Below are 22,585 nucleotides of genomic sequence, written 5' to 3' on the forward strand. Positions count from 1 at the left end.
GATCAATCCTAAGAAGACAAGCATCACTGTAATTGTAATAGAAATCACTTTGCACAAAAAGTAGATAGGTAATTTTGGCATTGTGGTATGACTATATCACCTTGTGAATAATAACAGTTAAATGTATTGGTCAACCTGCCATCTTGGGGAAGGGGTGGGGGGAAGGAGGGAAAAAGTTGGAACAAAAGGATTTACAACTGTCAATGCTGAAAAATTACCTATGCATATATCTTGTAAATAAAAAGCTATAATAACAATTTTTAAAAGATATTAATTAAAAAAAGAATAATAGATAATAAAAAGTTATGAAAAAATAAGTTAATAGTTATTCTAATAACAAAGAATAACATTTTTTAAATGACAACTACCTCAAGAAAAGTAAAATTTAAATGAAGAAAATAATGCTGGAGTAATAATGACTTTGGGGAATTTTGTTTTAGAGCCCACAGGATCACATAATTACCCTGAACTTTTGTTTACAAATATATGTCATGAGAATGGTTGTTGAAATAATTTCTCTCTACAATAAAGGAGAATGTGAAAGAGCTCCCAGTAATAGCATTAACTAGACCAGTATTTAAAATATTAAAATATGCAATTAGAACCTAAGGCCATTTTTTTTGGTTTGTTTTTTAAAACTGGAAGTGAAAGCTACAATTCATTTTAGTAATATAGAGAAATAGCAGATTAGTAGATTAATTCTTTTTAATCCAGATTTCTTTTTCTTTTTTGCTAAAGAGAGTTGAATCAATACATGATTATTCCACATATACTTGAAGTGCTGTTGTAGTAAAGAACAGCCCTATGAGTTTGTTTTCTTCTATGATGTAACATCCTTCAAATTGAGAAACAGAAACTACTATTGCTATATTTGAAGATAAAGTAATCCTTTCTGCTTTTCTTCATCTAAAAGGCAACAATTTATAAGAATGTATACTCACACTAAGTGACAAAATAAATTCAATGTACTAGAAATCTGGAGGGTAGGTGCAGTGTTTAATTTTTGCATGTCTCCAATGCCTAGTATAAAGAAGTCAAAGAACTAGGAAATAGCTTTTCTTTTTAAACAACGGGATAAAGGATATCACTCATTCTTACTAAAATTCATTTCTCTTTGCAGAAGAAACATGGGATGATTTTTCAAATGGAAACTTCTTTAAAATTATCATCTAATTATGTAAACCTGATCACTATAAAACCACAAATACCTCAAGATCTTCTATATTTTAATAAAGTATAATAATGATTTATAATTTTTGCTTTACATGTTTCTGCAATTAATTACAAACATGTCAAATGCTGAATGAAATAAGAGCTCCTAGGAATGGTCAAAGACTGAAATGTCTCCCAAGAAGAAAAAAGTCAATAATCTAACTGTGGTGTTCTTTTTCCAAAACACAGCCAGGTGATAAAAGTTCAGATCTTTTATTGTGTCCTTCAATATAGCCCGGTTAGCTCAGAGGCCTATGTCTCCGCTTGGTTCTAAGAGCTCAGCCCCAATATCTCCAAATCCAAAGGTTTGTCCTTCCTACTCTAGCCAGCACCAAGGTAGAAGATACAATGAATCTCTCTTGCCTTGAAGATAGGGCTTGTGGGCTTCCTCGCAGACTGCTCCTCTCCAACTCCTGGGAATGCTCCCAAGTAACTCTCTGGAGAGGCTCACTGGAGCTGTATTTATGCTACTTCTCCAAGAGTGAGATTGTGGAATATCTCCCAGCATGCTCTCTGGCCTTAAGAACTTCAAGGGAGGTGTGAATTCAGATATCTCTTTCTAAACCCTGAATTCTCCCAAACGTGTCAACTCCATTGAGTACTTAGATACTTATGAGCTCTCTAAAGGTGTGAACACAAGCATCGTTTCTATCAGTTGTACTTAGTACCTTGTTTCAAGTTCTGGCCCAAAATATCTCTTTCTGAGATCAAATCAATCATATTGAACCATGCCAAATTAGTAATTATTGTCTCTATCAACTCCAATGGCTTAACAGTTTGTAAAAATTCCAACATCTAACTGTTTAGCTCAAAAGCTTACATTTATCCACATTGTTGATCTTGTAGATATAGTGGAAATATATTCAAATGTAGTTAATGCAAAAGACTCATTTCAAAACTATGAAAAATAATACCCTATTCTTACTTATTACATTATTTGATCTTGTTAGACTTTTGAGACACAAAAATAAAACCACAAATATAATACTGCAGTTTTAGGATCTTTCTATTTCAGCATTATGAAAATCAAGTCAGTCAGTAAAGATGATGTATGTTTTCTTTCTACTTAGGAAGGGTAAAAAGCAAGCTAAGCTGTTTTAAGAAATCAAATATGCCTTAATTTTTACCAAGAAATTTCTTGGCCAAAAGCTTTTCCACTGTGATATAAATGGCAAATTCCCTGGATTGGGAGTTAAAGCATCTGGATTCCAACACAGGCTCTAAATATTGCTATCTTACTTCAGATAAATCATTTGGCCTCTTGTAAATTTGCTCATCAATGAAAAGACAAATAATTGCACCTAGCTCATAAGATTGTAGTGAGAAATGAGAAAATATATACAAAGTGCCCTTTAAAGTTTAAAACACTAAAATATTTTTAGTTAATATTATTATGAGATGGTTGTGCTAAATAACTTTTCAATCTATTATTCCACGTCCCATATCAAGAAGAAATAGAATCAGAATCCAAAGTTCAGAAAGTATTACCAAAAAAATTAATTAATTAATTAATTAAAACTCACTGATGTTAAATTAGTCACTAAACATTTGATTATCTACTTAATATCTGATATCTTTCCAAAAATTATATTCAAATTTAAGAATTCCTTACAACTAATTTTAAAAATATATTAAAACAGTTCATTGTTACTTTCCTTTTGATCCAAGGTGGCCTACAAAAGTCATTCTGATGAGAAAATGATGAGATGAAAAAAGTAGGCAAGTTTATTTCATTGAAATCTAAACTTAAAATAATAATTGTACATTCTTTTGACTTAGTTAAAATTGATGAAACATCCCCAAGTGGATAGGCCAAAACTATTTCTACTTCTGAATGTAATTAGCCTTTTTTCCATAACTCATCCTCCTAACAGTTCATAGGAGATGAGTTTGCAATTTTGGCTTTAAACCAAGCTAGGCTAATCTTTTTTTTTTCTTTTCTGTTTTTTTTTTTTTTAATTTTTCAGTTTTAAAACATAAACATAGATAGTTCATTCATTCATTCACCCTTGCAAAACCTTCCAAATTTTTTTCTCCCTCTCTTCCTCTGACCTCCTCCCCTAGATGGCAAGTAATCCAGTATATGTTAAATATGAACAATTCTTCTATACATGCTTCCACAATTTGCATGCTGCACAAGAAAAAAATCAGTCAAAAAGGGGAAAAAATGAAAAAGAAAACAAAATGCAAGCAAACAACAAAAAAGTGAAAATATGATGTAATCCACACTCAATCCCCATAGTCCACTTTCTGGGTGCAGATGACTCTCTCCATCACAAGATTATTCAATGGAACTAGTCTGAATCATATCATTATTGAAAAGAATAACATCCATCAGAATTGATCATCGTATAATCTTGCTGTTGTCAAATACAATGATCTCCTGGTTCTGTTCATTTCATTTAGCATCAGTTCATATAAATCTCTCCAGGCCTCTCTGAAATCATCCTGCTGATCGTTTCTTATAGAACAGTAATATTCCATAACATTCATATGCCATAACTTATTCAGCCATTCTCCAATTGATGGGCATCCACTCAGTTTCCAGTTGTTTGCCATTACAAAAAAAGGCTACTACAAACATTTGTCCTACTACAAGGAGATCCTTTCCCTCCTTTTATGATCTCTTTGGCATACAAGTCCAGTAGAAACGCTGTTGGATTAAAATGGGTATGCAGTATGACAGCCCTTTGGGCATAGTTCCATATTGCTCTTCAGAATGATTGAATCAGTTCACAATTCCACCAACAATTTATTAAGAGGTCTTTTAAAAGGCCTATATCCAAAACCATTACATTAATCACATTGGAAACAACAAATAGATGAAATGCCTGTTGCTCAGATTCATTTGAAAGGACATCTTATAGAATTTGCCCTACAGTATGTTTATCTGGGACAGAGAACAGATCGAAAAATTCCTGATCTCAAGAGTTGAAAAGAACAGCTTGTATTGCTTTGGCAGAGCTCTCAATTTTACTAGGTTTTTACTAATTTATTAATTTTTTTTTTTACTAGTATTGCTATATGGTAGCATCAGGATATCCCAATATTTCCAAAACAGCAATAAATAAATAAATAAGAAATTCACGCAACCAATGGAAATACACACAATGAAACTAAGCATACTGCAACATATAATGAACTAGGAACTGAAGAAAAAGAGTAAAGGATTCTATCGAGGAATCATATGTGTGACATGGAAAGAATGAACTGGTTACACAACAAAAGCAAGAGATGACGGGTGGCTAGCAGAGTATTCTTATGGCAAGGAATCAAGGAACATTTCCAGCATCTTGGATGTCCTGATGAGGTGCAAGTACCAAAATTGATGCAATCTTACAGAATAATAAATTTCTTGGTGATAGCTTTTTGGGAAGATGATCAAGGAGTTCAGTATAAGATTACAAGCATCAAACCATTTGAATACATCAATACTAACTTAAACTGACATATAATGTACAACAGGAACCTCTTTCTTCAAATACAGCACTCTACTATAATTTATCAAGTAATCTTCTGGAATGTCTAATAGATTTCATGTATTACTGCTTATTTCCTTTTAAATAATAAAAATTAAAACTTTAAAGCAAAGAACACAAATCACATAATTCTTAGTAATAAAATTCATAGGAGAAATGGTTTCTAATCCCAAATAATGGCTTAAGTAACAAAACAGGAACTGGGAAAATAATATCCCCTTTCTTTAACCAAAAGTCAATCTGTGCTGGACCATTATAGTTCATTAAACACCCCTACATAAAGCCTAATTACAAATACTAACAAAATGCACTAAATCTAAATATTTGCAAAATCTAGTACCTTATCAAATACAATAGGCAATCTTGAATTTCAAGAAGATTAGAAGACATGTTTTGTCAATTGTAATATGATCAACTGAGAATGAAATATCTTCTAATTAACAAAGAAAAACCACACATGTGGTCTTATCTCGGTGAAAATTAGATCAAAATAAGATTGTTTTCTATGTGATGGAAGATATATTTACTTTCCTTTGCTTTTATGTCTGTAGTCCAACTGCTCATTCCCACTCCCAAAATACCGATAAAACTTAGCAGCCAAATGAATTCATTTGCTTTTAGTTTTTTTATCTAAAAGGAAAATGGGCATGAAGCGAAACAGGACAAGAAGTATGCAGTAATATAGTACAATGGCTTCTAGTTTATGTTTCTCAAGATCACTCTTCATCAAATTTAATTGGAAAAAAAAAAAAAAAAAAAAACAGTACTAGAAGATGGAGGAAGAATTCAAGCCTCTATTTTGACATTTACTAGCTTTGTTATGATGGGCAAGTCTCTGAACCTGTTTCTTCACCTATAAAGTTAAAAACAAGAATGAACCTCAAGGGAAGACAGAGTGAGAAGATCTGTCAGACAAGTAGGAAGAATTACTACAAAGCTGACTCCAGGATTCTTTGTAAGCATTTTACAAAACATCGGACCTTATAGTATTATTAAGGATCTCATATCAACATAAGTTATTGTTAAAATTAAATACTGCTAAATACAAAGATAAAAGATGGAAAAAAACACAGTATCTATCTAGAAGACATATACACAAATAAGCATAACATAAAGTAAAATGTGATTATAGCAAAGGAGTGATTCAGTTAAAGTGTTCTAAGAAAATGTGAGAACAACAACAATAAATCATGAATCCAAAAGAATCAAGGAAGAAAACACTATTCAAAACCTGACAGAGAAGCAATGAATTTTAAATTCAGAAAGAGCCAAACATTTCTAATGTTCGGGACTAATATGGGGATTTGATTTGTTTTTAAACCTGCTCATTGTGGCATATAAGAGGAGAGACAATAATTTAAAAAACACATTTGTTACTTGAAAATAATAAAATATGAACCACTTTCTTTCCCTGACGCAATTGGGGGTAAGTGACTTGCCCAGGGTCCCACAGCTAGGAAGTGTTAAGTGTCTGAGAGGCCACATTTGAACTCAGGTCCTCCTGACTTCAGGGCTGGTGCTCTATCCATTGTACCACCTAGCTGCCCTGAACTATTTTTTAAAAAACTATTTTTTAACTTGCATGGAAGAGGTGGAAGCTTCCTGGTGTAGATGGTATGTGCCTGGGACTTGAAAGCCCAAAACTGAATAACATTTGGAGATACGTAAGGAGTGAATTTCAGGCAAGTAGAAAAGCCTCTTCAGGTTCCTCCAAAACCACCATTTCTTATAGCACAACTGCATTTCATCACATTTTACAACCATAATTTATTTGGTCATTCATTGCTCAATGAATGGGCACCCCCTCAGATTCCAATTCTTTGCCATGATAGAAAATGGTTATAAATATTTTTGTACATCCTTAAGAGTTTGTTTTACTTAGATATAAAAATTCCTTTAATCTATACTCCTTTTACTTCCCCTCTCCTTTCTCCCATTTCTCTCCTATTCCCTGTTGAATAAAATATATTTCTGTACCTAATCGTGTGAACTTTGACCCTTTCATATGAGAATGAGATTTAAGTGTCAGCTGCCTTTTTGTTTGAATCCATGTCTTGTAATTTCTTCAAACTTTCCTTTTCCTGCTCCCAACTCATTTTCCTCCTCCCTTTCTATTCTCCTAAGACTATAAAGACATAATATGACTTTATGACTTCAGATGATAACTGCATTTTATTATAATTAATTTCTTTTGTAATCTTGTATATTTTATTTTGCATTTAAAAATCTTATTCTGAAAAAGAGTCCATAGTTTTTACTTGACTGCCAAAGGGTCCATGACCTTTAAAAAAAAAAAAAAAAAGGTTAAGAATCCCTGCCATTGTGGGTATATGGAGTTGAGTGAAATAAACCTAGAAAAGTATATTAGAGCCAGACTGGTCAAAATGCCAGAGTTAGGTATTTTATCATATAAAAGAGGCACTGAATTCAGAACAAGGGCATGCCCTGATGCATTAAGAAGATTACTTTGGCAACTATTGAATGAAAAGATGAGATATACTAGAAAGAGGAAGGCTAGTTAGGAAGCTATTCTAAGATCCCAGAAAGACATAAATGAGGTCCTAAATTAGGATGGTAATAACAGATGAAAGCACTACATTTGAAAACAGAGAACGTGCTATATTTCTTATTAGCTAGTTGCCCTGGGACACTACTTTACCTCTGAGCAGTTTTATTTCCTCAGTATAAAATGGAAGGGTTAGAGTGAAAGATTCCTGAAATCACTTCCAATTCCAAAATAAATGAAAAAGGAGATGACACAGGGAAAATATTGTACAGGTAGACTCAATGAATATTGGCAATTAATTGTACTAAAGTGAGAAAGAGGATTTGTCTTTAAGCCCCTTATAGGATAGAGGTGCTATCCATTTTACTAACAAGTTAGGGAGAGGGGGGAATGTAGTGAAATGATTAGTTTAATTTGAACATAGTGTTTAAGGTATTAGTGTAAAATCTTATGTGGAAATAGTTAAGTAAACAATTGAAAATGATGAAGAGGAACTCAAGGGGAAAACTGAAGGGTGTGTGTGTGTGTGTGTGTGTGTGTGTGTGTAAGAAATGGATGAGATTGCTATGAGATTATATAGAAAGAAAAAAGAAAAGGACCCAAGACAGAGCCTTAGCATACACACTTATCTAGAGAATGAGAGGAAGATGAAAACTAGTTTTAATTTAAACCAAGATCCTGACTCTAGTCATTGCTCTTTTCACCATCCTTCCCTCACCCATCCTTTCTAGTCAGCTCTTTCTCTCTACTAACACAGCATCCACTCTCATCATTTCTTTCCTAGACTATCACTAGTGCAAAGAACACTAAAGGACTGGGTTCAGATCCTCAGCTTTGCCAATTGCTGATTGTGATCTTGGGCAAGTCATTCAATTTCCCTAGGTCTTAGTTTCCTCATTTGTGAAATGAAGTTGGACCAGGCAACCTTTAAGGCCCTTTCTAGTTCTGAATCAATGAGATATGAAGACTAGCTAATTTTTAATTTTGTTTTGTTTGCAGGCTGAGAGGAGAGAGATGAGAAAGAGATGGAAGAATAAATGCTCAGTGGAATGAGTTCAAGGAGGAGAGAAGATCAAGAGTTGGATAGAGGGGGTTAGCCTTTGACAGGAGGCATCAATTTATCAGCTGTCAAAATAAGAACCCCAAAGTCTATCTCTAATCATGTCACTCCCATATTCAAAAACCTCCTCTGGCCTCCTGGCACTTTTAGATTAAGATATATATGACTCTGATTTTTAAAGTCCCAGATTTACTGTATGTTATTCCCCTTCCTGAACACTCCATTCCACCCAAAATGGATTGTCTGTCATACATGCCATTCCATCTTCCAACCCCATGCCTTTGAAAAGACTGTGCCCCATGACAAGAATACATTCCCACCTCACTTCAGCCTCTCAGAGCCCCTAGCCAGCTTCAAAGCTCAGTTAAATATAACCTACTGGAAACTTTCTTGGATCCTGTGGAGCCCTCTTCCCTTCACCCCCAACCTCAGCTGCTAGTACCTTCTATACCACCAACATCCAAAACTTAAATTTACTTGTATCTATAAATGGTCTACCCCGAAAGAAAGTAAACCCGAAAGGATAAAAATGTTTTGTTTTGTTTTTTCTCAACAGAAGGTAAACTCCTAGAGGGTAGGGGCTGTTTTGGTTAGCTTTTATATTGCTAGGGATACAGGCAAAGTGCCAGGAGGAGGAAAGATAGAGGTATTTTAAATTGTTGAAGAGGTTCTTAAAATTTGTAGTCAAAGAGATTCAAGGTAAGACTAGTCCTAAGCAATTTTGGAGATAAAATAGTATCCCAAGTCTTTAATCCACACAGTGTTTCAAAAGAGAAAGAGCAATCATTCCATAAGCATTTATTGTGTTCTAGGTTCTGGGATATTGGGGGAAAAAATAAACAAGGTAAAACCACTCCCAGTAGTTTTAAATAACATAGAAACAATTATGAACAAATAAAATACGTTCAGGAAAAACTGAGAATCATCTCAGAGGCAACCAGGAAAGGTTTCAGGCAGATGGGATTTCAGCTAAGAGCTGGGGAAGCCAAAAGCCAAGCCAAAAGAAGAATTTGAGGAAGGAGAGAATTTTTAACATAAAACGGTGAGTGAAAATGCATGGCTTGGGAGATGAAGTATCACTGATTTACCTAGGATGAGAAGAAGAATAAAAGTCTAAAATCAAAAAGGAAGAAAGGGCTTTAAAGGCCAAAGTTTTTTTGTTTTTTGTTTTGTTTTGTTTTGTTTTACCTCTGACCTTAGAAACAACAGGGAGCCTCTGGAATTTGTTGGATAGGTTAGTAAGATGGCCAGACCTCAACTTTAGGAAAATCACTTTGACAGTTGAATGTAGGATGGATTGTAGGGATAGAATTTCAACAGATTAGCCAAATGGCAGACTATTTGACTAGCCTGGGCATAAGTTTATGAGAGTTTGCATCCAGGTGGTACTCTTGCTTGAAGAGAGAAGTGGACATTTATGAGAAATGTTGTAAAAGTAGAATCAAAAGGAAAGGGCAACAGACTGGATAAGAGTAATAAGAAAGAGAATAAGGGGTAGAGGATGAAAACTTGAGTTACTGAAATAATGGGATAAGAAAGTATAAAAGACTCAAGTCACTCTTTTGTAAGAAACTTGAGTTATAAGTATCATAACAGCTAATCCTAAATCCCCTGAATTTGAACTCTATATATAAGCAATTGCCTAGGATGGCTATTAAGACTATTTTGTCAGGTTCTTAGTAGTCTATCCATCAAAATTTCTCCTATTCAGTACAATAAAACATTTATTCATCCAACAAATAATCTAGCTTTCAGCATTAGATGCAGTAAGAAAAAGAAATAAAAGATGAAAAGATAAAGTCCTTAATTTCAAAGAGTACTAAGTTTAGTGGAAGAAATACAAGGTGCACATAATCTTTGATAAAAAGGTATTTTGTAAAAGTGCAAAAGGGAGTTTTACAAAGGAGAGCCATTGATGAACTCTTTTCAGTTCTGCTTTCTTAAGGGAAGTCACTTAACCTCTTTGGGCTGATCAGTTTTCTCAAGTGTAAAATAAGAGGGATGTTCTAGATGGCCTTTGAAAATCCCTCCCAGTTCTAGTCCTAATAGGCCAGGAAACAAAATCAGTCAAACATTTATTAAGCACCTATTAAGTGCTAGGCACTGTGCTAAAATCAGGGACACAAAAATAAGTAAGGCAATCTCTGACTCAAGGAGCTCACAATTTAATACAGGAAAGAACAAGCAAACAAATATTTACAAACAAGCTATATTCAGGATAAATAGGAAATATTCAAAGAAAGAAGGCACTTTAATTAAAGAGTACTTGGGACAAGCCTAAAGCTAGGAGAAGAGAAACAATTAGTTCTCGCTAGGGAATTCAGGAAAGTCCATAGATCTAGATCTGGAAGCCTCACAAGATTAAAATGACTTGCTCAAGGTCATATAGGCAGTCCTCCACATTTTCACCATCCATCCATTACAGTCTGGTTTATTTCCCCATTAGATGGGGATAGGATTCTCCAACTTAACAATGCTCTTTAAATTGCTGTATTTAGTGGTCCCTAGCACACTTGGATGTTCCACAGACATGTTGGATTAGGCATGTCCAAAATATAACTTGGGGCAGCTAAACGGTACAGTGGACAATCAGGAAGGATCTGAGTTCAAACCCAGCCTCAAGACACTTAACACTTACTAGTTGGGTGACTGTGGGAAAAATCACTTATAACCAATTGTCTAAAAAAAAAAAAAAAAAAAAAAAAGGCAAAGCAAAACTTGTGGTTTTCTTCTCATCTCCAACTTCCTTATTTCTGCTGAGGGCCCCACCCATCTCCAACTGCCCAGGTTCACTAATTTAAGTAAAATGCCAAATTTATCATTCTCATATCTCAATATCCAATCAATATCTAATTTGTCAAGTCTTGTTATTTCACTTCCCAATATCTCCATTTGCTCACCTATCACACCACTTTAATTCAAGTCCTTCATTTCCTCTGACTGAACTATTTCAAAACTGATGGTGTCCTTGCTTCAAGACTCCTTTCTTCAATCCATACACATTTATATTCCTAAAGTGTGGAACTGATTATGCATGACCCCTCATTTCCCATTTTAATAAGTATCAGTGACTCACCATTATCTTTCTGATACAAAGTCCTCTATTTGTATCCCATTAGATTGATATTCTTAACAGCAGGGTCTATTTTCATCTTTCTTTTCATCCTCTGTGCACAGTCTGATACCTAATAAATGCTTGTTGACCTGACAGTCTGGGAAAACTGGAGCTGTGAGATACTCTTCTGTCTGAATTCAACCTATCTTTCTGAGATGGTAACATTTTCATGATCACTTTTGGTCCAACCACTCTACTTGCACTTTGTTGTACAACATATTTCTGGCTTCTGTAGCTTTGCACAGGCTAACCTGCCATGTCTAGAATACTCTCTCCCTCTGCACCTCAGACTCACCTCCCTACCCACTCACACCAAGGGCTGCTTCCCTTGAGGCCTTTCTTGGAGTCTCTAAGTCGTTACTTCCCTTCCCCCACTCACCTTGTATTTAGGTTGCAAATTGTGCTATTATCACAGCCCAGGTATTCTCCCAAAAGAAAACGAGCTCTTCGAAAACAACAACGAGCCTCCAATTTCCTTACTTGTATCCCCAGAGCCTTAGCGCGAGGAAGAGCACATAGTAGGGGCTTAAAGGCTTGTGAGTTTCCTTCAAGGGAGAAACCTAACCTGGGGGGATGAGCAAGCTCGTACAAGGGCAAAGAGGTGAACAGCCAAAGAGGGTGGGAATGCAGCCCCAAGAGAGCTCCGTCGCCCTGAGGATTTGAACATCCTTCAGCACTGGGGCGCAGCAAGAAGTTGTAAATAAATGGAGGCTGGGCTGACTGAAAACCGAAGAAACGAGCGAGCTTCCCACTCCCTCCCGCCCCCGCAGTTCCGACGGCGGCCCGCGGGTCCGGGTGGAAGCTGCAGCCCCCATTCCAGACTGATTTCGGTTACAGAAAAAACAAGATTCAAAAAGCAAATTCCATCTGCAGGACCCGCGGGCTTGGCGGAGCGTTAAACTCCGCTCCATATGGATCCCACAGGCTTCGTCCCAGTTTAGGGAAGGAAAATTAGTTGGAAACCTCTTTTCTTTTTCCATAAGTTCAAACTACAGGCCCCCAGAGGGGTCGCCAGACACCCGAAATGTTGGCACACATAGATGCGCACAGCCCGGAGCCTCTCCCCGGAGACCCCGAGTAAACCGGGGCTGCAACCCCAGCCCGAGTCGACCCCGGGGGGCGCTGGGGAGAGTGCCTGCCTCCGGCAGAAACAGTACCCGGAGTCTCCAGGAGAACCCCAACGTACCTGCGCTACTCGTACCTGAAAGTGGCGAGGGCCACCTCCCGAAGCCAGCGCTGGCAGTCGTGCTGGCGGCGATCCGAGGCTCAGGTGCCCAGTGACGCCTCTCATAAAAACAACAACCTGCTTCACAGGCTCCTGCTGCTGAGGGGACAGAAGCGACCGGCGGTGGCGCCGAAGAGCATACTGGGACTTGTAGTCCCCCTTCAATCCGTCTTTGAGGGAAGGTGGAGTCGAAGAACTACTATTCCCATAGAGCAATGCGGCCTCGCCGTTGGGCGACATCAGGAAGCCCCGGCTCGCCCAGAGAGTCAGCTGTGCGATCACAACATCCGGGTCTTAGCGGTAAAAAGGGCGCCCGAGCTCGTTGTTATGGAAACGGGTTCGGGGACTTCCCCGGCTCTGATTGTATCTATTTTACTCAGATTGATCTCGAGAGCCGGATCTCTTATTCGGCTTCCTGGGGGTGTGGCGAGGCTTCTAGTGCTGTAGCGGGTAGGGCTCTTTTGGCCGCCTCCCCGCCGGACCACAGCTGGCTATATTTAGTATATTGAAGAGATTAAAGGAAATGGTGAGACTTCCTTCTAGAAAAGACTTTGGAGGATGGGACTGGGCTGGCTGGTTGGAGGGATGGGCGACGGAGGATTGGGAGCGCGGTGCGGCTGTGCGTGGCTGGGGGGGGGGGGGGGGGGAAGAGCGAATTTGCTCCAAAAAATCAATTTGTGTTGGCTGACAGAACCGCCAACCTTTCATTCCCAGCGTGAAGAGCATAGTGAACACGATGCGCACAAAAAAATGGATTGCGTAGTTTGTGCGAAGTTCAGTGGCTATGGAATAGAAGGTTAAGGAGTTTGTCCTGCCGCGTTTTAGAGCCAAGGCAAAGAAAACAAATGGGGATGGAGGTGGGGGAGATACGTTGTTAGCGAAAGATGAACTCGTACCTTAAAATGCCCTGGTAAATATCAACACAGTTTTCACTTTGAAGGTCCTTCCGAAAGATATAATATTTAAAATGTAATTTAAAATATTATTGTCTTTCCGTAAGGCCCAGCAGCTGCTGACATGATATCTAAGGTAAACTGAAAAGAGCACTGGATCCATTGCCGGAAGACCCTTCCCCTTTCAGCACTAACATTCTATCATAACTGTTCTGTTATGATGTCACATAAAAATTTCATGATAAAATAGAAATTACTGGTAATTAAATTGTACTTTTAAAAACCAAAGCCTAAATGTTAAGGGTTAAATATGTTCAGCGCTTATATACTGAATTAACAATGTAAGAAAAAATAAATAAAAACTGCAAATAATTCTTTGGTCTAAATTTTATAGAAGCTTCCTGTTTTGAATGAACTGGATTGTCCCACCAAGTCTAAAGCAGATATAGTAAGTTTAATTGATTAAACCAAGTTTTACTAAGCATCTACTGTGGGCTAGACCCTAAAGATACAAAGATAAAACATTTCAATTCTATATTATTAAGTTCCATATACAATACCTTGCACACTCAAAGAGTTTACACTTTTAGACACATATGCTGCAAAACATATAGTAGAATGCATATACTTTTATATCCACTGATATTCTTCAGGAATTACAGATGTACAACTTCATATATTATGAAAAACAGCCACCTTAGGTATACCTAACTAAAACTGCTTACCTTGTATATTCCTTTTCCTCTTCCTGGACAACAAAGTATCTGATAACCCTCACCTAGTAAAGATTAGGCAACTTAGAGTTGGAATAATTCCAGAATCTGTCAGGAAAGTTTAGCTGTAGCACTTATCCAGAAATATTATATAGACAGCTAATTCAGGATAGTCTAGGGTAAAAAAGCACAAGTTTCAGACCTGGGAGATCTTTTTCTAAGTGCTAACCAGCTGGGTGACTTTAGACAATAATGTACATGTTTATGAATCAATTCCCTTATGCTGTAAAGTAAAATTAATCTTACTACTTTTCGTAGTTTAAGGAAAGCTAAAGTAGTAGATATGAAAGTATAAGCTTTTATTAAGTTTAGTATAGAGTGAAGTATTTGTGAGATAGCCATGCCTCTTACTATTTTGGGTGATAGTTTCCCTACTTCCCTCAAAATAAATGTATAATTATATCATGCTTGTTGGGTTGCATTAAAGATTTACTAAGAGCTTAACTCTTACTGTTAATTATTTCAGCTATTTGAAATCTTAAATATTTATTAAATATTTCTATTCTATTCTATTAGCCAGATAGTTGCCATAGCTGAAGTACTTTTTTTTTTCCTTCACATCTGCTACCCCCAATTCTTAACTGTACAACATTGTTGCAGATTTTCACTGTTTCAAACAATGCTTCAGAGATTTTTTTTCAGGGATGCACTAAAGAATGCATAAAAATCAATGCATAATTAATTATTGTATCATTTGATCTAGACATCATTTGTGCCCTGGGAAAAATCCTCTAGAATCAATGGTCTTTTGTTTGCAAACTCCTTTCCTCTTTTAGGTGCTTTCTCTCACATTTTTTCCAACTTCTAGTACACAAACCAAGTGCTCTCAAAGAAAATAACTCATCTCTTTTGCTCCTCTCTTGTGAAGACCATTCTTTTATGTTACTAAAAAAAAAAAAATAAAAACCATCTTAGAAGGCCCAAGTGACTCAAAAAGAAAGTTTTCAGGCAATCTACTACTGTGGTTGGTCACAGGAATTGCCATGACGATTATTGAGGCCCAAGGATCTCATTTCACACAAGTATGGAGGGCCAGAAGAATTTTATGATGAGCCTATGAGGAAAGAAGACAAACCCAGAGCAATGATGATGATCTGGGGGAAAAGAGAAAGATAGGAGAACAGGGATTTTCAGTGGGGATATTTCTTTACATCTTGTCAATAAAGCACAAGAAACTCAAATATTTTGCTAAAATTGTCTATATTGTACCAGTTCCTTAGAAACCGTCAAAAAATATAAAAAGATTAATACAGGATGAACCATTGCTAATGAAGCCAGACTGTTTTTTTATTTTATATACATATAAATGTCTATAAAGCTTTTTAGAGCTTCACTAGATTATTTTTAAAATTATCATACAATTCTGTTCTATGGATTCACATGGAAACAAATTATATGGGTAGAAGGAACATGGAAAGCATTGCTAGAGATGATGAGGGCTTAGGAAACTGAAACCCTTCAATGACACCGATGTTATTTTCCTCAGCTAAAAGAAGGCAAGAGTTAGAGAAAAATAGAAATAGGAAGGAACAGCTGTTTTAAGAACATGAAGGAATTCATGAACTTAAAAAAAGATATGCAGAAAAAGAAAAAGCAAGAACAGACAATAGCTTTAAGAATGTTAAATCTCGCTATGAACCAAAGATGACAAAAATATGGAAAGAGAGGAGGATCAAAAAAGGTCCATGACCATTGGTCAAGAGAGCAATAATAACACAAGAAACAATTCAAGGTTTAAGTTACTTCTACTATTTCTACCAAAAAGAACGGTACACCAAGACTTTGTTCTGGATACTTTCTTCCCTTCTCTACATTTTCTCACTCTGTGACATTATTAGTTCCCATGGGTTCAGTTATCTCTATATAACAGGGGACTCCCAGTTTATGCGTACTCCAATTTCATATCACCAATTGTCTATTGGATATTTCATACTGGATATCTCAAAGATATCTCAAACTCAACCTGTCAAAAGCAGAACTCATTCTCTTCTCCCCCAAATCTGTCCCTCTTCTGAACGTCTTCATTTCTGTCAAGGGTACCACCATTTTTCTAGTAAAGAAGGTTCACTTGTTGTTCAGTGTAATGTAAGGCTTGAGTTGATGCACTGAGGTCCCAAGTACATGAGGCTAAATAGTAATTGGACTATACTCTATTAATATACATGCTTGGATAAAGAATGGCCCCCTCCCACTCTCTGTGCAAGTCCTGATGTGTTGTATAGGAAATGACGATTTTGGTGGGTGGAGGCAGAAAGACAGGAAGAGAGGCTGGGAGAGATTGGGCCTGGGTTCTATTCTGGTAGCGGCTGGTCATGTGGCTTCTGGTCTAGCTAGCTTCTTAACTCAGCTGCACACATTGCTATTGCCCATTCTCTTCCACCTCCGATCTTTCTTCACTGAGAATAAAGATTGACAATTTTCCCCTAACCTGAATTCCTGACTCCGGTTGATTTTAAAATACTCGGTCATCACAGTTCAGTCATTCAGCTATGTCTAATTCTACATGAAAGTCTGTTAAAAAAAACAAAAAAAAAACAAAAACTGGTTTGCCGTTTCCTTCTCCAGTGTTTCCACTTTATAGATGAGGAAATAAAGCCAATAGGGGTTAAGTGACTTGCCCAGAATCATATAGCTTGTGGCTTTCTGACTCCAAGCCCAATGCTCTATCTTTTGCATCATTTAATCTTGAATCCTCATTATCACTAATTCATATATTCAGTCTATTGTCATTTTTACCTTTACAACTTCACTTGGATATGATTCCTTTTCTCTACTCACATGGCTACAACCTTAGTTTAGGTCTTTATTACTTCTTGCCTGGACTACTGTAGTAACCTTTTAATTGGTCTCCTCTCCCAGGCCTTTCTTTTTGCCCCAGTCCATGTTCCACACAAAAACTGAAGCAATTTTCCTTGAGTACAAATCTGATCATGTAATTCCCTACTCAAAAGACTACCTCTTATTTTCTGTAGCAGCAAGTATTTGGCATTTAAAGTCTTAGCCTTATTAAATATAACTTCCTTTCATGCATATTGTAGTCCAACCCAGATGATCATTTTCTTACACACACCACACTCAAATAGCTTCTCTATATCAAATGCATTCCCCCCTCATCCACCTCTTTGAAACTCTTAATTTTCCTTCATGGCTCAGCTCAAGGTCTACCTTCTACATGAAGTCTTTCTTTATCCCCCTATGTTACTGCATTCCCTAGAAAAGGACATGTGTATAATTTGTATGTTCTTTTATGTTATCTCCCTCAGCTAGATTGTAAAGTCTTCACAGGAAAAGACTTTCACTTTTGTCTCTATGTCCCCAGCATCCTCTTCTCATAAGGAAAGACTTTTACTTTTATCTCTGTCTCCCCAATAAATTCACTTTATTTCTCCTCAAGTGCATGATACTGTTCCCCTATATCTCTCCATCAGATAACCTAACTACCCACTTTCTTATCCAAAGTTTTTTTTTTTTTTTAGAAATCTACATATTTAATATATTTCTTATAAATCTATATAAGCTTAATTGAATTCCTGAATTCTAGTCTGTACTGTCAGTTGCTTGTCATATACCTATACCTGTATGTCCCATTAGCATCTAAAATGCCATAATTAAATTCATTGTCCCAACTGAACCTATCCTCCCTAGAAGAATCTCTATATTCAAAGAAGGTACTACCAATCTCTCAGTCATACAAATTCATAATCTCAAAGTTATTCTCAACTTTTCTCTCTCTTTCTGGACCCATTCAGTTGTTCCCAGTTGATAGTAAAAAGAATATGAACAGGCAGTTTTCAAAGGAAGAAATTAAAGCTATATATAGCATATGAAAAAAATGTTCCAAATAACTAATAATTTGAAAAATTCAAATCAAAGTTATGGGCAGCTAGGTGGCACAATGGATAGATGCTAGGTCTGGAGTCAGGAAGATACCATCTTCCTGAGTACAAATCTGGCCTTAAGTACTATCTATGTGATCCTGGGTAAGTCACTTAACCTTGTTTGCCTCAATTTCCTCATCTATAAAATGAGCTAAAGAAAGAAATGGCAAACCACTCCAGTATTTTTGCCAAAAATAAAAAAAAAAAAACCTAAAAAAAAATTACAAACACAGTCACAAAGAATCAAACATGACTGAAACAACTAAACCACAAAAATTAAAGTAACAGAAATTCTACCTCAAACTCATCAGATTGGCAAAGTTGACCTCCAAAAAGGGAAAATGACAACTATTGAAGGAGTTAAAAAAAATCAAGCACCTTAAGGCAATGTTAGTAGAGCTGTGAATTAGTACAGCCATTCTAAAAAACAACTTGGAACTATGCCCCAAAAGTTATTAAACTCTGCATTAACACCCTTTACCCCAAGTGATACCACTACTAGGTCTATAGCTCCAAAGAAATTAAAGGACCTATACATATTATGAAAATATTTGTAGAAGTTCTTTTTGTAGTAGCAAAGAACTGAAAACTAAAGAGGTGTTGATCAGTTGGAGAATGGCTGAAAAAATTATGATTATGTGAATGTAACAAAACTATTGTGCTCCAAGAAGTGAAGAAAGGAATAGTTTCAATGAAAACTGGAAAGATTGCAGAGTAAAATGAACAGAAGAATAACTTGTACAGTAACAATGCTGTAAAAGGAAGTAATCAAAAGCTTTTAAGAATACTCAAGGGACAGCTAGGTAGTGCAATGAATAGAGCACCAGCCCTGAAGTCAGGAGGACCTGAGTTCAAATTTGGCCTCAGATACTTAACTCTTCCTAGCTGTGTGACCCTAGGCAAGTCACAACCCCAATTGTTTCAGAAAAAAAAAAATTCTTATCAAGCAATGTCCAGCTATGAGTCTAGAAGACCAGTGATAAAGCATTGTTCCCACCTCCTGATAAAGGAGTTGAACTTAATAGTATAGGATGATAAATACAAACACACAAAATGCAAAAAATCATTTTGATTTTTGATTATATTTGATTATATATTTGATAATATTGACAAATATTACATTTGATTATATATATTTGTCACAAGACTTTTTTATTTTTTCAACGGGGGTAGAAGAAAGAGAAAATATATTTCTGTTAATTGTCAAAAAATTTAATTAAAAATTGTATTCAGTTGTCAAAACCTATCACAATTTTACCTCCACAATATCTCTAGAATGCCTTCTCCCTAATCACATGCTTATCACCCTAGTTCTGAACTTTATCTGCTCCTACCTGGACCTCTACAACAGCCTCATAATTGCTTTTCCTACCCTCATTTTCCCCCACTCATAGCTAATCCTCCTCCATATAGATGTCATATTTCCTAATGCACAAGTCTGATTAGGTTGCTTATTCTCTTGTTCTTCAATTAGTCCATATTGCTTCTAGGAAAAAAATAGAGGCCCTCTATGTTCTGGTTCAAACAACCCTTTCTGTCCCTGTTTCACATTACTCTACATTCATATATATTCCCTATATTCCAGCTAAACAAGATTACTCTGTTTTCTGAATTTAATATATCTTCCCACCTATATTTGTAAACATAAACTGTGCTCCAAGCCTAAAAATACACTTTTTTTCAACTTTACCTTTCAAAATCCTTCTCTTCCTTTACAATTTAGCTTAGGTGATTCTTGGGCTGTGTGGCTGTCCATAATATTTCCTCTCTGCCTCTTAGTGCTCTCTCTTTACCCCATTAAACATTACAAAATCATTTGTTTCCTCCTTTCTTCCCTATCTTGCCTTATGTGATCATATTATATTAAGTAGGATATAAGCTCTTTGGGGACAAGAAGTAGTACTTTTTTTTATATACCTAGTACTTCTCAAAATGCTTTACACATGGCAGGTACTTAATATTTATTGAATTGACTTTGTCAAGTAGAATAGGCCTATTTATCAAACTCTTTGAGAATAATATGATGTATTTATCTTTTAGGAAAAGAAAATTACTTCACCTAAGAAGAAATTGCCTCCAAAGAAGCAACCAAAACCCTTAGACCTTCCTCCCTGTGTAAATCCAGGCAATCCTGTATTTTCCTGTATGTTGGATCCACCTACTCTCCAAACATGTACTACATTGTCAAAACCTCAGATGATCATGTATAAAACAACTTCAGGGGGTTATGGTGAAATAACACCTATACCACCATTTCTTCCTTGCAACTTTTTCCCAAAAAGTAATACATTTACAAATCACCTTAAACTGACTGGAATGTTTCAGAATAATTATCTGAACACTGTTCTTGACAGAGGCAGAGTCATTGACTTTCCAAATTTTCAACACACTCTATGAAAATACTATTTGTATTTATGGGGAAATTTTCACTTTGGAAAAATAAGCATTTAATGTTAGGGCTAAAAGTCATTCATGTAACAAAAATATTTGGACCACATTGAAGATACTTTAAATGAATAATCCAGGTAGTTAAGGTAATTGTCTTCTTACCTGAATGACAGATCTTTAATTTTAATGTTTCTCACCCAACTCCTGTGGAATATTAGAAATAGCAGTTACCTCAAAATTGGTGAAGTAAAAAAATAAAATAAATTAAATTTGTTATATCCTTATTTAAGCCATTTCTTTATTCTCTGGATTTGTGTTCCTGAAAAGAACTTCAAAATGTTTTTATCATCTCATTTACATATAAAACATCCTTATTATAAGTTGCTTAAAGAAATTGATGAAGTAGAATTCATGCCCATTTTGAGATTTTTTAATCGTTTTTATTAAAAAAGGCAACATAGCAAATTAAAAACTATAAGGTATTCACTGTGTCAGTACTTCCGTTTCTAAAAATACTTGCTATCCTATGTTCAGTATCTAAAAGATTTCACATTAACATGTAATAATTCTATAGAATTTTCAGTAACTAATGAATCCTCTTTACCGTGTAGGTGAAAAAAATGTTAGTAGAGTTAGAATAATAGGCTTTTAAATGATCATAGGAGGAAATTCAGGGTAGGAGAATTCCTTTCAGACAAAGTTTGAAAAGTTAAAGCATTTTCATGGCAAACGCATAAGTGAAGAATAGTTGCAGAAAGAACAGAACAAAATGGTTTGATTTGACAGACTATTTACACACACACACACACACACACAGAGACAGTCACCAAACTAAATAGTATCCATAAAGTATCTGGCTGAAATGTGTAGCCTGTCATTTATGCACAGTCACTGCACACATACCAAAATAACCTCAGATTGCTACTGTGACTTCCATTCTTAAAGATCTCACCTAGTTACTATAAATTGTTCTCAGTTCTAAGGCAGATAGTTGGTAAAGGCTATACTAACTCTATTATCCAGTATAATGTTTTCAAAACCCATTTTATTCTCATAACTGTGAGATAGGCAGAGGAAATACTATCATTTGACAAGGAAATGAAATGTTATTCAAGACATTTAGAAAATGGTGGAATTCAGATTTGAACCAAGAGCTCTAAAAGATCTAGAGAACAGCAATGATCAAAAGATCTTCATTGTAAAGACAAGACTAAAAAACAGGGTTCTTTACCTGTAAAGATGAAGACTAAATTATGACCAAAGTTTAGAAATTATTTCTTCTATGTTACTAATACAGAGGAAATAAGTTCATATTCACATTAACTGTTAAATATTTAGAACAAGGATTTAAACCTTGAAACTTAATAGTTTTTAAGATAAATAAAAATGTTTTACCAGAGTCAAGTAGCAAATATAATTTCTTGTATTAAGTATTGTATTTTTCCAATACATAAAATTTATGGATTTCATTACTCCCAAAGGTAAAAACTTGTGTGAGTTATTTAGATAAATTAATAATGTATTTTCAACATTTTGATACTGATAGTATGATTTGCAACAGTCTCCTCCCACAAAGTATTTTGGATTGGAACTGATCATGTTAAACTTCCTAGTCTCCTTAGCCTCTGTACCCTGGTAATAATATTGTAATAAAATGCATTGAGTATAATGCATGTATAGAATGAAACATGGCATTTTCAATAATTATATTCCTAGGGGCAGCTAGTTGGTGTAGTGGATAGAGCAGCAACCCTGAAGTCAGGAGGACCTGAGTTCAAATGTGGCCTCAGATATTTAACACTTCTTAGTTGTGGGACCCTGGGCAGGTCACTTAACTCCAACTGCCTCAGTGGGGGGAAAAAAATCCTATTTCTAGAGGCAGCTAAGTGCCACCACTTAGAACACTGGGCCTGAATTCAAGAAAATTCAGATTTTCTTCTTCACTTCACTTCATGACTTCACTTACTAGTTGTATGACCTTAAGTCAAATCACTTAATCATTGTCTGCCTCAGTTTCCTCCCCAAAATGGGGTTAATAATCTTACTTATTTCCCAG

The 22,585-nt window shown here is 35.9% G+C and overlaps 2 protein-coding genes across 5 annotated transcripts in view; one reads left to right on the top strand and one right to left on the bottom strand.

Annotated features, from left to right (window-relative positions):
* Positions 1–12,672, bottom strand: part of CCPG1 (cell cycle progression 1) — a 76,342-nt gene extending 63,670 nt beyond the window's left edge. For 3 of the 4 annotated variants that reach the window (XM_031955239.1, XM_031955235.1, XM_031955238.1), the window contains exon 1: positions 12,559–12,663. The gene's annotated coding sequence lies outside the window, so the exon portion shown is untranslated. Of the gene's footprint in view, positions 1–12,558 lie in introns of all 4 variants that reach the window. The other variant, XM_031955237.1, reaches the window with a different exon arrangement.
* Positions 12,454–20,805, top strand: C2H15orf65 (chromosome 2 C15orf65 homolog; the record flags this gene model as incomplete). Its single annotated transcript, XM_031949346.1, has 3 exons — positions 12,454–12,897; positions 13,885–13,938; positions 20,182–20,805. Coding segments are annotated over 3 exons (855 nt in total), but the record flags the coding sequence as incomplete, so codon positions are not given.
* Between the last annotated feature and the right edge of the window lie 1,780 nt (positions 20,806–22,585).

The sequence above is a fragment of the Sarcophilus harrisii genome, chromosome 2 (genome assembly GCF_902635505.1).
Source record: "Sarcophilus harrisii chromosome 2, mSarHar1.11, whole genome shotgun sequence".
NCBI lineage: Eukaryota > Metazoa > Chordata > Mammalia > Dasyuromorphia > Dasyuridae > Sarcophilus > Sarcophilus harrisii.